The 15,288-nt window shown below is 43.4% G+C and overlaps 1 protein-coding gene across 3 annotated transcripts in view; it reads right to left on the bottom strand.

Annotated features, from left to right (window-relative positions):
• The window catches only part of TBC1D30 (TBC1 domain family member 30), a 110,989-nt gene that overhangs the window by 47,024 nt on the left and 48,677 nt on the right, over window positions 1-15,288 (bottom strand). For 2 of the 3 annotated variants that reach the window (XM_025402386.1, XM_025402385.1), the window contains exons 1-4: window positions 7,028-7,487; window positions 3,859-3,920; window positions 3,242-3,307; window positions 1,280-1,405 (exon numbers count right to left, since the gene is read on the bottom strand). In XM_025402386.1, coding sequence (XP_025258171.1) covers window positions 1,280-1,405; window positions 3,242-3,307; window positions 3,859-3,920; window positions 7,028-7,181 — 408 coding nt within the window. In that variant the 5' untranslated portion in view covers window positions 7,182-7,487. Of the gene's footprint in view, window positions 1-1,279; window positions 1,406-3,241; window positions 3,308-3,858; window positions 3,921-7,027; window positions 7,488-15,288 lie in introns of those variants that run through there. The other variant, XM_025402384.1, reaches the window with a different exon arrangement.

Genomic DNA, 15,288 nt, shown 5'->3' with positions numbered 1-15,288 from the left:
TCTCAGATAAAACAATAGCCATCACAATACATGTATGAGGGTAACATTCTTCCTTTCTACAAATAAAGTATAATATTTAGCTATCAAAACTCTAAATAACATAAAGGAGTGAAATCAAAATAGCAAAAAATGTGATTATAGAGAGAAAAATCATTCTATTCAAATTATTTTATGAATTTATATAAGAAAGAAATACTTGATATGCTTTAATGAAGGCAATATCTATAATTTAATTACTAAGCAGGGACTATAATTTTCAAGAGTTGAAGTCATTAACTGACATAAGATTCACTTCAATGAGAAAACAAAAGATCCTCTTAATAAGATGATTGTTACAAAAAGTGCATTGCCTTAATTCACCAGTTAGACAAAGAGGAAACATTTCAAATATGAGATACTTCATCTCTGTGAAACATATTCTAAAATTCCAAATATATAGCTTAAATGTGAATAATGCAAAGGTTTTTTAGTACACAATGTAAAATTGCATAACTTTTTTAGCATTTGTCTGAAACAGATGAAGTTAGAACAGAAAGTAGCTGATTTTAGTTAGTACTTCCTCCTTTAAAAAAATCTCCAAATATGCCAAAACATTAGCCATCTTGAGGTGGCCAAAATTTGGATGAAACAACTTTCCTTTTAAAACCCCAGCTTAGTATCACACTGTAATGTACTCATATAAAATCAAAAACCATGTTCTAGAGCCTTATGTAAGAGGATAATACTGGGATCAAACAGAATCAGTATCCTTGGCTTTTAGCACCAGGCTCTATTCAACTGTAATAATCCAGGTAAGCAAGCCACTGCCTACACAGCTGGCTTGAACCCACAAGTATTTGGTTGGAAGTAGACCCCACCTCTGAACCTGTCTTTAGAAATGGGCAGTTAAGAAACTATGAAAGACCCTAATAAGAACCAAATGATTCTCATATGAAATATACTTAACTAAATTTTTCAATCAGTGACTTTTATATAAAAATCCAGTTGGCATTATTGAACCATGATAAAGGGTCCTTCCTATAGTGTGAGGAAGATTAATAAGTTGAATATGAATGAAAGTTCATTCGCAAACATTTTCTTCTTACTGGTAACATTTAAATTTATGCAGACAACACATTGTCAAGGTTCCCCATGAAAAAGCCAATGAAATGAGAAGGCAGAAAATATACAGACATTCAAACCAGAAGGTAGAGATCATTCGATCCTCTGTCCAAAAAGCAACTGGTTCTTAGCGTCTTTCTTCTGTATTAGGATGACAGGCCAAGTTCAGGGGCATTACCTTGACTATCTGAATTCCCATGGAGTCATCATCAGGATTACTCCTTTCATTGAAAGTGAAGCGCATGGTTTTGTCCCAGTCAATGGCTATACTGTGCAAATAATGATCTGCCAAGGTCAACCAAACCTAAAATATTACATAGACAAAGGAGAATGCCAAAGTAGAATATATAATTTCAACTTTATTAGAAAGTAGTTATTGCATTCAACAAGAAAATGGGAAGTGTCCCCTAGACCAGCTTTTGCTCATAAGTAGAAATCTACAAGAGCTTCATGGAAATTTTTGCTTTACTGATTTGTACCATTTAGAGCCTTTCATTTACTCTTTCAATAAATATTTGTTGAGTTCCTACTATGTGTCAAGCAGCAATCCAGGCATTAGGGATACTGTTAGGAAGACAAACCAAGAAGATTTTCAAATTTTATTTCTGTTCATTGAATAACCTGTATAATCTCAAAAGCTTATTTTACTTGACTCTCAATTGCTCTCCATACTTGGGCAAGAGCCATCTGGTCACTCATGGTGAATGGGGCTTTTTTTCACCATGGAGTGGCTTCTGCCTTTAAACCATCCCTCTCACACACATACACAAAACTGACAGATGGGCTCCCATAATGAATAAGTTTTTAAAAAGAGCCACTGGATATTTTTACTCCTTTGATTATTTTATCCAGAAAATCTGTTTCTGAAAGTTGTATTTCATAATGTCATTTTTATGAATATTTTGAGGAACCCTCCATTTTCAAATTCTAGAAATACAAAGATTAGGCTTATAAATCAATATCCTAAGCATGTATTTCAAGTTTTGGTATCTAAACATGATTTAGCAGGAATAAACATTGATTCATATATCTGGCCAGACTTCTCTCCTAACCTCAGAAGCATATATCCAAATGCTCACTTGATACCTTCAAATTAGATATCTAATAGGCATCTCAACCTTAACAGATCCAAAACCAATCACTTACTCCACCATCCACCCTACAGACATACATACACCTGCTCCTCCCATCTGAGTGAACAGTAATTCTACCTCCCAATCACTCAGGCCAAAATCTTGAAGTCATCTTTGACATCCCTTTTATACCTTATATTCAGTCCAACAGGAATTCATGTGAGCTCAGTCTTCGAAATATATCTAGGATCTCCATCTCCACTACCACAACCCTGATGTATCTGTTGCCTGAGCTACTGCAAGTCTCCTACTGGTCTCCCTATTTCAGCCCTTGTCTCTCATATTCTCAAGTCAGTACCCAGAGTAGCCCATTCATCGTGTCACTCCCCTGCTCAAAACTTCCCAGTGCTTCCTAGCTCACACGGAGCAAAAGCCCAAGACCTGTGGTAGCCTCCCAGATTCTCCATGATCTGCCACCCCCTCAACCCACCACATTACCTCTATGACTCCCTCTCCTATTTCTTCCCCCTTTGTTCACTGTGCCCCAGCCCCGCTCCACCCTGCTCCATCCCATCTTTGCTTGAATACAACCCAGATGCGAGATGCTCCCACCTGAGGGCTGAGGGTGCTTGCGTTGGCTGTTCCCTCTGCCTGGAGTATCTCCTCCCAGGTAGTTGCATGGCTGGCTTCTCACCTCCTTCAGGGGCCTATTCAAATGTCACCTTGCGATTTAAAATTCCACCTCCTTACCCCTTTTCTCCTAAACGCTCTTTATTTCTCTCTACATTTTTATCCATGGCACTTATTACCATCTGACATACTTTATATTTTATTCATTGTAAGCTCCATGAGGACAAAAAACTCTGGTCTGTTTTTTTCCACTGCTCTATCCCTAGTACCTAGAACATTACTTGGCACAGAATAATCAATAATTATTTATTGCATGAATGAATAATCAAGACAGGTTTTCAAGTAACTAAACCTAGAATATATTTTTGACATTCCAGAGGCTTTAAAGAAGGGCAGAGATGATCCTTCTGTATTCTAGCCCTATGAGTCCCCCTTACCTTTCTCCTCCATTCCTTTGGTATTCCTGTGGATAGCCTGGCAACTGCCTTGAGAGCATCGTACCACTAGGAACAAAGAAGAAATCCCAGGAGGTGATCACAGTGACCTAGATAAGCACTTTTCAATCTTTTTCCCATCATGACATTCACAGAATGCATTTAAATTTGCACAGCACAATGGGGTAAACAGTCAAAGCTTCTTTCAGACAGAATTGATCAGTCCATGGCTATTACTGTGCCACGTCCCATCCCTTGGGCACCCTTAACACATCTGTGACCCCTTTGCAGTACACACAAAATGGCTGGGAAGCTCTGGTTAATAAGCCAAAATATATGTTATGGGGTTCAGAATAATAGACATTATGGTACAGGTGTGAAATTTATTCACTCTAAATTTTTTCACACATGTACCATTAATAGAAAGTGCAAAATTTGTCATTGCAAATATAAACCCAGGTCACTTGTAGCTCAAAGGCTACTTTACCCGAAATATTTTTGAAGTGACTAGTCTTCATATTCATATCAAAGAACACATTATTTCCACTTTGAGAATATATCTCAATGTGCCTGCCCTGTTGGTACCCCCAAAAGAAGAGTCTTTTCAAAACCAAAGTTACCTGCTGAAAACCATTTTGACCTAAAGATGGCTCAAGAGTGAATTTCAACTTGGTATCAACTCCTGAAAGAGAAATACATAATAGATGTTATTTTTGGAGACTATAACAAGTTATATCAAAAATACAAGTAAAAGCTTGATTCTGCTGAATCATCACAAATTTTTTTAAAGTATGTATCTTTACTAAATTTTAGTCAATTTTGCTAAAAGGTAAGCATATTGATTCTTAAAATAGGAAAATACCTACAGCAATAGAATGTGCCTTACTACACATGATGGTGGTTTACATAGATGCCTGGAGTACCACAAAAACAAAAACAAAAAAATGTTACCGCAAACTTGGAGTCACACAGTCCTCCATTCGACTTGGTTCCTAGACTGAAACAATTTATCTAACCTATCTCAGTCTCAATTCCTTTTCTTCTTTTTTTTTTTTTTTTTTTTTTTTTTTTGAGACGGAGTCTCGCGCTGTGTCACCCAGGCTGGAGTGCAGTGGCGCGATCTCGGCTCACTGCAAGCTCCGCCTCCCAGGTTCAGGCCATTCTCCTGCCTCAGCCTCCGAGTAGCTGGGACTACAGGCGCCCGCCACCACGCCCGGCTAGTTTTTTTGTATTTTTAGTAGAGACGGGGTTTCACCATGTTAGCCAGGATGGTCTCGATCTCCTGACCTCGTGATCCGCCCGTCTCGGCCTCCCAAAGTGCTGGGATTACAGGCTTAAGCCACCGCGCCCGGCCAATTCCTTTTCTTCTTTTTAAGAGACAGAGTCTCAATATGTCACCCAGGCTGAAGTATAGTGGCTATTCACAGGCACAGTCATAGCACAATGCAGCCTTGGACTCCTAGGCTCAAGCAATCCTCCCATCTCAGCCTCCCAAATAGCTGGGATTATAGGCACGTGCCACCCCGCACAGCTTGTTTTTGTATTTTTTGTAGAAGAGGGTTTCGTCATATTGGTCAGGGTGGTCTGAAACTCCTGACCTCAAGCGATCCACCTGCCTCAGCCTCCTAAAGTGCTAGGATTACAGGCATGAGCCACCGCATCCAGCCCCACTTTTTAAAGGAATTATTGCTCAAAAGTTCAAGGACCAAGAAATGCCAAATATTATCAATAACGTTAAATTTTACAAATTGCAAAAATCAAATGATGGCATTTTTGTTTCTAAGATTCTTGATAGCAGATTAGGTGTACTGAAAACTTCTCCACAACTTCCACTTCTTAGAGATTGGTATGAATAGGAACAATCTTTGGAATTTATGAAATAATAGTAAGTAAGCAAGCAGACTGGTCTTTTAAAAAATATGTATATGTGAAGTCAAGAAGCTGGAAAGAGATGTAGCTGATTTTTGCAAGCCCATGACAGTATGTAGGTATTCTTCTTGGAACCCTGGAAGAGCACTGTAAATGCATGAGTCGAGTCCTAGGTTTCCAAAGTAAGCTGTGACAGAGAATCCCAGGCATCCAATCTATGCCTTGATATTTCTTTTTAAAGCTTCAGGGCCATAACCATACTCTGCCTGGACAGGTAAGTTTTTTTTTTCTCCGAAGGAATATTAAGTACCCCATGGATCCGCCTCTCTCTGAGGTGGTTTAAACGAAGTCCTGCCCAAACGTAGAACGGTGATACAATGGCCACAGGAGTGTTTCCAGCCCAGCGCACACTTTAAGGCACGTTGAAACAAGACCTAGAAGTGAGGTTGCTGTCCAGACGCGAGGTGCTGAATGGAGGAGCGTATATTCATGACGTTTGCTTGATAACAAAGACCAGGAAATTCGGTCCCGCGCTGACATTCTTGCTGCACTACAAGGATTCCCTGTATGTCTGACCAATGTGCTCTTCTAACTTTTCCGGGGCACCTGCTGGGCATCACGCCGATTGCCTTCCCATAGTGAAACCCAGCAGGGGTTAGTTGGCCAAAACCACAACTATCCTCTCATGATCAAAAATGAGCAAGAGGATTTAACTGAAATTGATTCGCCGCCTGCATGCAAAAGCTTAAACCAGGTCACTTTCACCCCCCTTTTCTTCTAACAGAATACGGGCAGAGAAAAGGTTTATGTTTCATCTGATAATCACGGCTATTCCGGATTCAGAAATACAAAACGTTTACTTTTAACGTGGGAAGGAGATTTAAAAAAAAAAAAAGAGGTAAAGGAAGATGGTGAAGAAAGACTACAGCCTCTGCAACTAGACACTTCCTAGGGGAGAAAAACAAAGAAACCACGAGGTTGGGAAAGGCAGAGCCGCATCCCACCCTTTGGGACTCGGCGCCTCGATTCTCCTGCGGCACTACAGCAGGTCCCCAAGGCGCTGGGGGGTGGGGACCAGAGACCGCCAACCCGCCTGGAGCCCAGCTGGTGCCACTCCAGGGAACAGGTGAGCGCCAAGCACCAGTGAGAGTACAGCCAACTCCCTCTGCGGCCACTCCTTGCCAGAAACCTCCGTGCCCAGGAGCCCGCGCTAGGGCTGGGATCTTAAAATCCCGGGGAGGGATGCCTGGTGATAGAGCAGACGCGGAGTTATGCAGCCTGGAGAAGCAGGGATGGGTAAACACAGGCTGACGGCAGGAAGGGCCTTGCCTAGCACGGCCAGGCTCGTTCCCGGACCTCACCTATGAAAAGGATCTCCTGCTGCTCGCCACCCACACTCACAAATTACAGGCTCCAGTTCAAGCTGACCCCGGCACTCACGCTGAAGGGACGCTTGGGAAAATAACACCCAATTTTGCCTTTGCAGTCACTGCCTTCCCCTTCCGACCTCCAGTGTCAAACCTGTGCCTCTCTCCGCCCCCACCTCTCGCAAGGTCTGGCTTCCTGAGAACCTGGAACACAATAGGTGGTGCGGCCTCTGATGGCCCGGGCAGCCACCTGCACTTCCCCGCCACGCGGAGAAGGCCGAGCGCATAGGCCGCAGGGTGGGGGTCCGCGGGCAGTGGGTGGAAAAAGAGGGTTCTCCGTGCCTGGGGAGGCCGCTGCCCCGCCCAGGCCCCCATCTGCCCTCTGCCCTTCCAGACCGATTGCGCCCTGCAGGTGCCAACGCAGTGCCCAGCACCGGGTGGCAAGCGGACTCTCCCCGGTGCTCCCCGGCCTAGACGGAGTCAGGCTAAGACAGAAGCGCGGGCAGCCCCAGCGCTACTTTCCAGCGCCCCATCTGCAGCCCTGGGTCCTCACCCGGCTCCAGGGTGCAGAGCAGCCGGGGTGCGGTTCGGGAAATGCAGCTGCGCTTCTTGAGCACATTGCTCAGTATGGTGCCCACGCCGCCGCCCTGCCGCTTCAGGCATCTCCCCCCGCGCCTCAGAGACCCGGTCAGCTTGTCCTGCCGCATCCGGGAGCGCCCCAGGCTCTGGCGCGGCCACCGTCCGTCTCGGTCCCCGCTGCCTCACCGGCTGAGCGGCTGCGCTCGCGGAGCTGGGTGAGTGTCCGCAGCTGACCGGCCCTTGGGAGCAGGGAGCGCACAGCCGATGCTGGAGGGTCACGGGGACTTGCGGGGCACCGCAGGAGCCGCCGAGCACAGGGAAGCCGCCGGCATCTGCAGTGCGGAGCCTGCAAGGCTGAGGCAGGAGATCGCTCAAGGCTGGGAGGGCGGGAGCGAGTGAGCGAAAGAGCGAGCACGCGGGAGACGGAGGCGGCGCGCCCGCCCCCAATCCCGGCACCGCCGTGCGCAGGCGGGGCGGCCCCAGCTCCCCCGCGCCCAGGGGCACCAGAAACAGGGGGCCGGTGGGCGAGCAACTGCATTCGGGGACCAAAAGCAGAAACAGAGATGTCCGCGCTTCTCCCAAGATCTGGGAGGGAACAGAGAGAGCACCAAGGAGCGTCAGTCTCAGGGGCAGAACACCCGCGAAGGCAAGTGTCCTCTCCCTCCTCCGAGCAGCCTCAGAAGGGACGGTGACCCAACCACAGGCAGCGAGGCACATGCTTCAGCTCGAAATGCGTTGAATTATTTCCTGGCAGATTAGAGGCACGGAGAAAATGAAGAAAAAACATGATTGTTTCTTTTAGAAAAATGGGCTTCCAGAAAAAAGTGTTCCCATTTCAAGCAGTATTAAAAAGTAATAGTTCCTCATCTCTCCAGCCAGACTTCAGTAGTTCTGAACTACTGCCCATCATTATGGTTTAAAAAAAAAAAAAAAAAAAAAAAAAGTCATTCTCAAACGGTAATATTCACCAATGGAATATTTACCATTAAAATGGATGAAAGAAAGGGTGTGGGAGGGAGATATAAAAGTATTTGTGTTTGCTAATATTTATAAAAAGAAACATTAGATGGATAAACCAAAAAACAAATTAGAAACTTGTATGGGAGAAGGAACATCGTGGAGGAGACAAGAACGGAAAACTGAGTCCTCTCTTGATGTGCCTTCTGCAGTTTTGGCTCTGGAATAACATAATATTAACAAATTAAATTTTTTTTAAAAAACCCAGGATGATGGAGCAGCATGCCTATAGTCCCAGCTACTTGGCAGGCTGAGGTGGGAAAATTGCCTAGGCCCAAGAGTTTAAGGCCAGCTTGGGCAACACAGTGAGACCCCAATCTCTTAAAAAAACATAAAAATAAAAATAAATTTTGAAAATACATAAAATAGTCCAGTTACAGTGGCTCACACCTGTAATCCTAGCACTTTGGGAGATCAAGGCAGGAGGATGGCTTGAAACCAGGAGTTCAAAGCTGCAGTGAGCTATGATTGCACCCCTGCATTCTAGCCTGAGCAACAGACCTAGTCCCTGACTATAAATGAATAAAGTATTTTTAAATTGTAAAAGAAAACTCTAACAATTGAAAATTAATGGAAACAAATCAATCTAATGGACTATCCCACTGATAGCATAAGAACACAGAAAAAAATAATTCTCTCTCTTAAGTTGACATAGAATACACTACTATGACTGTACATCAACAGTGGTACATATTCCCAGAGCAAATAAAACTGCAAAGAAATTTTACATTTCATTCAGTAGTATTCTTAATAATATTCATATTTCTTAAATTCTTAAATCAACTACAGGATAAAGCAAATAAATAATTATGCTAATATCAAATGGAGCCAAGATGTTTTCAGTGTAACAGAAAATATAAGTGTACAACCAAAGTAATTAAGTTTTCTTTAAAATATTACAATAATATATTTACATGGGAAACACTAGTATGAACTCATTTTTTTTTTTCTTTTCAAAAAAATATATATACAGCCATTGACTAGGTTTAGAAGTAAGGACAACTCAGCAGCAATGAACACTCCCAGCACCCAGGTTATGGTCTCTAAAAACCATTTCCCACTCAAAGGAACTAAGGCTCCTTTGAGGAGTGACTGATTCCAGGTTTGGGTCAGAAAAAGTACAAGATGACCCTGAAACATTTTGATGACCTCAAAAAGACAGGAAATGTTTCACAATTAATGGGGTCAAGTCAAAAGGACACAAGACTCACATAAATAGGCTCCTTCCTATTGGCCGAAAATGAAACCATTTGAACTTGAAAAACAGTGGCTGAGCCTGGACAACATGGTGAAACCCCATCTCTACAAAAAAAAAAAAAAAAAAAAAAAAAAAGCTACAAAAATTAGCTGGGCATGATGGCACACACCTGTAGTCCCAGCTACTCAGGGGGCTGAGGTGGGAGGATCACCTGAGGCCAGGGAAGTCAAGGCTGCAATGAGCCATTATCACACCACTGCACTCCAGCCTGGGTAACAGTGAGACCCTGCCTCAGAAATAAAAACAAAAACAAAAAACAATTGCTGGGTCAGGTCAGGTCTGTAATCCCAGTGATTTGGGAGGCCAAGGTGGGACAATCACTTGAAGCCAGTAGTTCAAGACAAGTCCGGGCAAAATAGCAAGACCCTGTTTCTGCAAAAATAAAATAATTTAGCCAGGTGTGGTAGTGTGTGCCTATAGCCCTAGCTACTCGAGAGGCTGAGGCAGGAGGATCACTTGAACCCAGGAATTCAAGGTTACAGTTAGCTATGATGGGCCACTGCACTCCAGCCTGGGTGAAAGAGCAAGACCCTGTATCAAAAGAAAAAAAAAAAATGCTGCTATTGATTGTAAACAATATTGAATATCTTTAAATGCCTTCATAAAGATAGCCTAAACAAGCCAGAAAAAGAAGGCATTCTTATGACTCTTCTCAGAATTTGAGGACAATGTGAGAAATGGTGCAACCCTAAGAATGAGCTGTGTAAGAATCTATTAAAAATGAGATGAGCCATCTGCAAAAGTAAAGCAGGCTAATAAAGGACATGCAAGCTATTCAGTTGTAGCTGCCTGGCAGAGGTAAAGATGCTTTCAAAAGGGCAGTACTCTTTGAAAAGGCATCACTTTAGAAAATGAAGTCATTGTTTAACTTGGTCATAACTAATTGCTTGGCTTAGATTTCCCAACCTTTTGCTGCGAGCTCCGGTACAGAAATTTATTCTCCATCAACCATCAACTTTTTACAGTTTTGGTACATGTTTGTATCCTTCAGCTTTCTATTAATTTTAATAAGACACTCATTGGTTGTTGCAGCCTATCTCAGCTGTACTGAGAACCATAGCAAGAGGTCTGATGCTTCCCTGTGACCAGTTTTTTAGAGGGTACAATATATCCTGGGGCTGAAGATGGTGAATACCCAAAGGCAAAGAGAAGGAACTGGCAGGAGAGAGAAAATCCAGGAGGACAAGTTGGTAACTGCATGCACAGTCGCGTCTTCCAGACCTCTCACATGCTCAAACCTTAGAGGGTTTTGTGTTCTATTTTAACAAGAGAGGCTATTAATGCTCAGTTTCCATCACTAGGCAAGCCAAGAGGACAAGCAATCAGCTCTGCTCTACAACACTGTCTCTGGAGTGGAGAGGAGGACATTCTGCCCCTAGGGCTGTGACACATGCCACTCAGACCATCCAACTCCCTTTGGCTGTGACATCATGCTCACCAAGCAAACTTTGGATTGTCATTTGATTTCCCATATAGACTCTGCTGCAGTCCAAAGAATATACTGACCAGTTAATAGCAGTCAATACCCTTGAGTTCACTCAGCAGTCAGTAACCTGAAGATACCAAATTTCCAGACTGCCAAAGCTGACATCTAGACTCTAGGCTGTCAACACACCCAAGTGTCATGACTGATAAAAAGACCTCTCTTTAGATTCTTCTTTAGTTATAATATTTTTCTTACTAGTAGTGACAGAAGCTTGTTTGCTTGCAAAAGGAACATTCAATTTCACCTCTTTTAGATATATTACGAGGAAAATCTAACTCTGTTTTTAAAATAAAATTCAAGAGTTTCTGCTATGATGGCAATAAGTAGCAAAGGAATTAGACAATATTATTTTGTTTACATTGAAGAGGAAAGTCAGGACTGCCAACTTTTATAGCAAACAGGTAATTAAATGAGCACTAAAACACAATACTCTAAAAGCAGCCATGGCCCAAGCCTAGTATTATGTTGATTGTGTGACTCACAGTTTCTTATTTCATGTCCGGAATAGTTTTCCAAACGTGAAAAAATGTCATCTAAAGTCAACTTACAGAGAACTCAAGCCAGCATGGACTTTGCCAGAGAATCTCAGGAGCCAGGCCAATTTACCATCATTCTTTACTAATCAAGCCATTTTTACCAATCAAACTAATAGTGAATTCACATTTGGGCAAATTATACACTGTCACAGTCTAGAATGGTTATGACTTATGCTGAATTTAGGGGAAGGAAGGCTCAATGAACACTTCACACTGGATGAGATAATGTTATTTGGATTGCTAAAGAAAATGAAAGCTTTGAGGAAATGCCCCCCAAATGTCTCAGAGCTAATAACCTGAGGACATCCCCCACAGATGTGAGCGCCCAGGCTGAAACAAAAAAGTATGGACCATTCGCCATACCCTGCATCTTCAGGCCTACGTGCTGGGAATGAGGTTTCCTTGAGAGCGAATTTTTCCTTTAATGGGAGAAGGGGGAAGAAGTCAGTAAGAAAAGAAAGCCCAACACAAGGAATTAAAAACTACATCCCGAGGGGCTTCCAGAATGGGAAGTGGGTCTGAGACTTGTGATTTCCTAATGCTGCTATTTTTTTGTTTAACAGTAAAGTCTAAAAGTAAAAAGGGCCTACGTGCTTATCTTCAGGAACTGACAATTACCAAGAGAAAAGGCCCTGGAAGCCCGCTGTGAGGAGAGAGAGACCACAGGGAGCCAGCCTGCTCTGGGGAAGTGGGCCTGGAACTCATCTGTACAGCTGTGGAGTTCCCTGGCAGGTGCTGATGAGCACACAAGCTGAGCATCAGAGGAGATCTCATCAGACCACCAGATCTAGTGGTGTCTCCCATTGGGCAGGAGATGGGGACATTTTGCACCTGTGATAATAAAAAGAGTGGGGGTCTGGTGGCATAAAAGCCAGTCTTCCTCCTCTCTCCTCATCACACAATTTTTTTAACATGTGTGAACGGCTCCTGAATAGTGAAAGTGGCGTCTCCTAAACAGACAAGATCTGTGGCCACTTCCATAAGAAGTTAACACTTTCCTCAGACCTACTAAAAGTAGAGACTTAACAAGTAGTTCCTTCAAGGCCGAGTGCAGTGGCTCACACCTATAATCTCAGCACTTCAGGAGGCTGACCAGCCTGGCCAACATGGTGAAACATCGTCTCTACTAAAAATTCAAAAATTAGCTGGGTGTGGCAGCACACGCCTGTAATCCCAGCTACTTGGGAGGCTGAGGCAGGAGACTCGCTTGAACCTGGGAGGCAGAGCTTGCAGTGAGCGGAGATCATGCCATTGCACTGCAGCCTGGGTGACAGAGTGAGACTCCATCTCAAAAAAAAAAAAAATGTAGTTCCTTCAACTCATTATCCAAGACAGAGTCCACACACTATGAGCATTGTAACAGTTTCTCCCTCATGACAGAGATGCAGGGGCAGGGCAGCAGAAGGAAACTGAGGGGGAAGAAAAAAACTGTAAAATTATTTGACAGATCACATTACCTACATGGGACATTTTCTATTTATATGATTTTCTTATCTTAGTCATAAAAATAATTTCTCTATTTAAATACAGGCATCCTTTAAGACAATCAGGTATAGCTTTTGTATTCTGTTAATTTTAGAGAAAGAACTCTGTCAAGTATGGAACAGAGAGGATTTAAAAATTCCAACACCAAATCACACTCAGAATGTCATATGGAAATGTACTTACAACTCTGCTGCCAGATCCATGTAACCTCAGATGCATAATTAACCAAAGATTTTAGAAATCATCATATTCTTCTTCTTGTCCTGGTATTTCCTGTTAAGTATTTTCTTGCTTCAAAATGACTGAAACTGACTCACTACTAATTGAGCTAGATTGACATTGACCATATAAAGACATCCTTATATTTCTTTTATTCATTTATTCATGAAAAAATCATTAATCAGATGCGGTGGGAAAGGCACTGTACTAAGAACTATGAGAGACACAATTATGAACACAGTACATACTCTACCCTCAAAGAGTTTACAGTTGGCAGAGCGCGGTGGCTCACGCCTGTAATCCCAGCACTTTGGGAGGCCGAGGCAGGCAGATCACGAGGTCAGGAGATCAAGATCATCCTGGCCAACATGGTGAAACCCCGTCTCTACTAAAAATACAAATATTAGCCTGGGGTGGTCGCACATGCCTGTAATCCCAGCTACTTGGGAGTCTGAAGCAGGAGAATTGCTTGAACCAGGGAGGCAGAGGTTGCACTGAGCCAGGATTGCGCCACTACATTCCAGCCTGGTAACAGCGCGAGACTCTGTCTCAGGAAAAAAAAAAAAAAAAAAAGAGTGACAAGGACACAAGGCCTATGTGAAACGTCCTTTAAAATACTATGTGAATAACTGGAGAGATACCATTCTTGCTACATCTTAAGTATTAAATATATGGCAATGTTTTCCCAGAGCTCCATTTCATTGAGCTATTAAATTTCACCTGAAAACAGGCCAAGGACAAAGTTCATGTATGCTCTTCTTACAGTTGTGGTATTCAGCTCTTTAGTTCCACATCAGGAATACAACTGGAAGATTCACACTCATCACTGCAGAAGATGAAATAACTGTTTAACCTGGTCATGATGAACCATTTATCTGGGATTCCCCAACCTTACACCAAGCCATTCTAAGATTCTGTTTGTTTGTTTGTCTGTTTGTTTTTTGACAGAGTCTCGCTCTGTTGCCCAGGCTGGCGTACAGTGGTGGGATCTTGGCTCACTGCAACCTCCACCTCCTGGGTTCAAGTGATTCTCATGCCTCACCCTCTTGAGTAGCTAGGATTACAGGTGCACACCACCATGCCTGGCTAATTTTTGTATTTTTAGTAGAGATAGGGTTTCACTATGTTAGCCAGGCTGGTCTCTAACTCTTGACCTCAAATGATGCGCCCACCTCGGCCTCCCAAAGTGCTGGGATTACAGGCATGAGCCATGTGCCAGGCCCTAAGATTCTTTTGACCCCGTTGAGGAGAGGTGTGAAAGGAGAAGTTTCTCATATCTATTGAGGTAGATTTGTTTGACTTAGAAATGTATCTCTAGACAGGAGAAGGGTGATGCCCTTGAATGTAATATGCTTAATTTTGGTGATGAGAAGAGAGAAGTACCAGGAACAGGAGAGAGATTAGAATTAACAATAATGTTGGTTTGACAGGTCTGGAAGCCTTCGCTCTCCAGGCTGAGTTCAGAAGAAACAATGTAGAATGTGTGGGCCGATGAGGAGACGTGTGAAGGGACACAGGTGAGACCCTCCAGGAGGCAATGCGGCAGACAAAGGTTAGAATTCTCATGCCAGTACTTGCTCCCTCTATGTCCTTGAGCAAGTTATTTAATGTCTGGGTTTCAGTTTCCTCATCTTTAGAATGAATGATATTTGAGTTAACGGTGAGAATTAAATGACATAATGAAAGTCACGGCACAAAGCAGGAGCTCAATACTGTCCTTTGATTAGTGTTTGTTGTTGCTGTACTAGAGGCCAAAATGGTGCTGTGAGCAGTCATCCCAGAGGTCTGTCCAGCACAGGACCCAGACCTGACCCACAGGGTGAGTCTGACTGGCCAGGATACCCCACTGAGGTCCTCGCCTCATACTCCTCTGGTGCCCTCACTCACTTGGTAGAAATTGTGAAATCAGTTTTGTGTTTGCTCCAAAGGGCTAAGTTAGAACTGCTAAGTGGGAGCTATGGTGAGGCAGATGTCAGCAAAATTTCAGAATGCTGTGTTGGGCATGGTGGCTCACACCTGTAGTCCCAGCTACTCAGGGGGCTGAGGCAGGAGGATTAGTTGAGAGCCTATGATTTCAAGGTTGCAGTGTGCCCTGATCACACTACTGTACTCCAGCCTTGGTGACAGATCAACACCCTGAGAAAAGAAAGAAAGAAGAAAGGAAGGAAGGAAGGAAGGAAGGAAGGAAGGAAGGAAGGAAGGAAGGAAGGGAGGGAGGGAGGGAGGGAGGGAGG

Source organism: Theropithecus gelada, chromosome 11 (genome assembly GCF_003255815.1).
Source record: "Theropithecus gelada isolate Dixy chromosome 11, Tgel_1.0, whole genome shotgun sequence".
Taxonomy (NCBI): Eukaryota; Metazoa; Chordata; class Mammalia; order Primates; family Cercopithecidae; genus Theropithecus; species Theropithecus gelada.
This window is presented reverse-complemented; position numbering and strand designations above follow the sequence as displayed.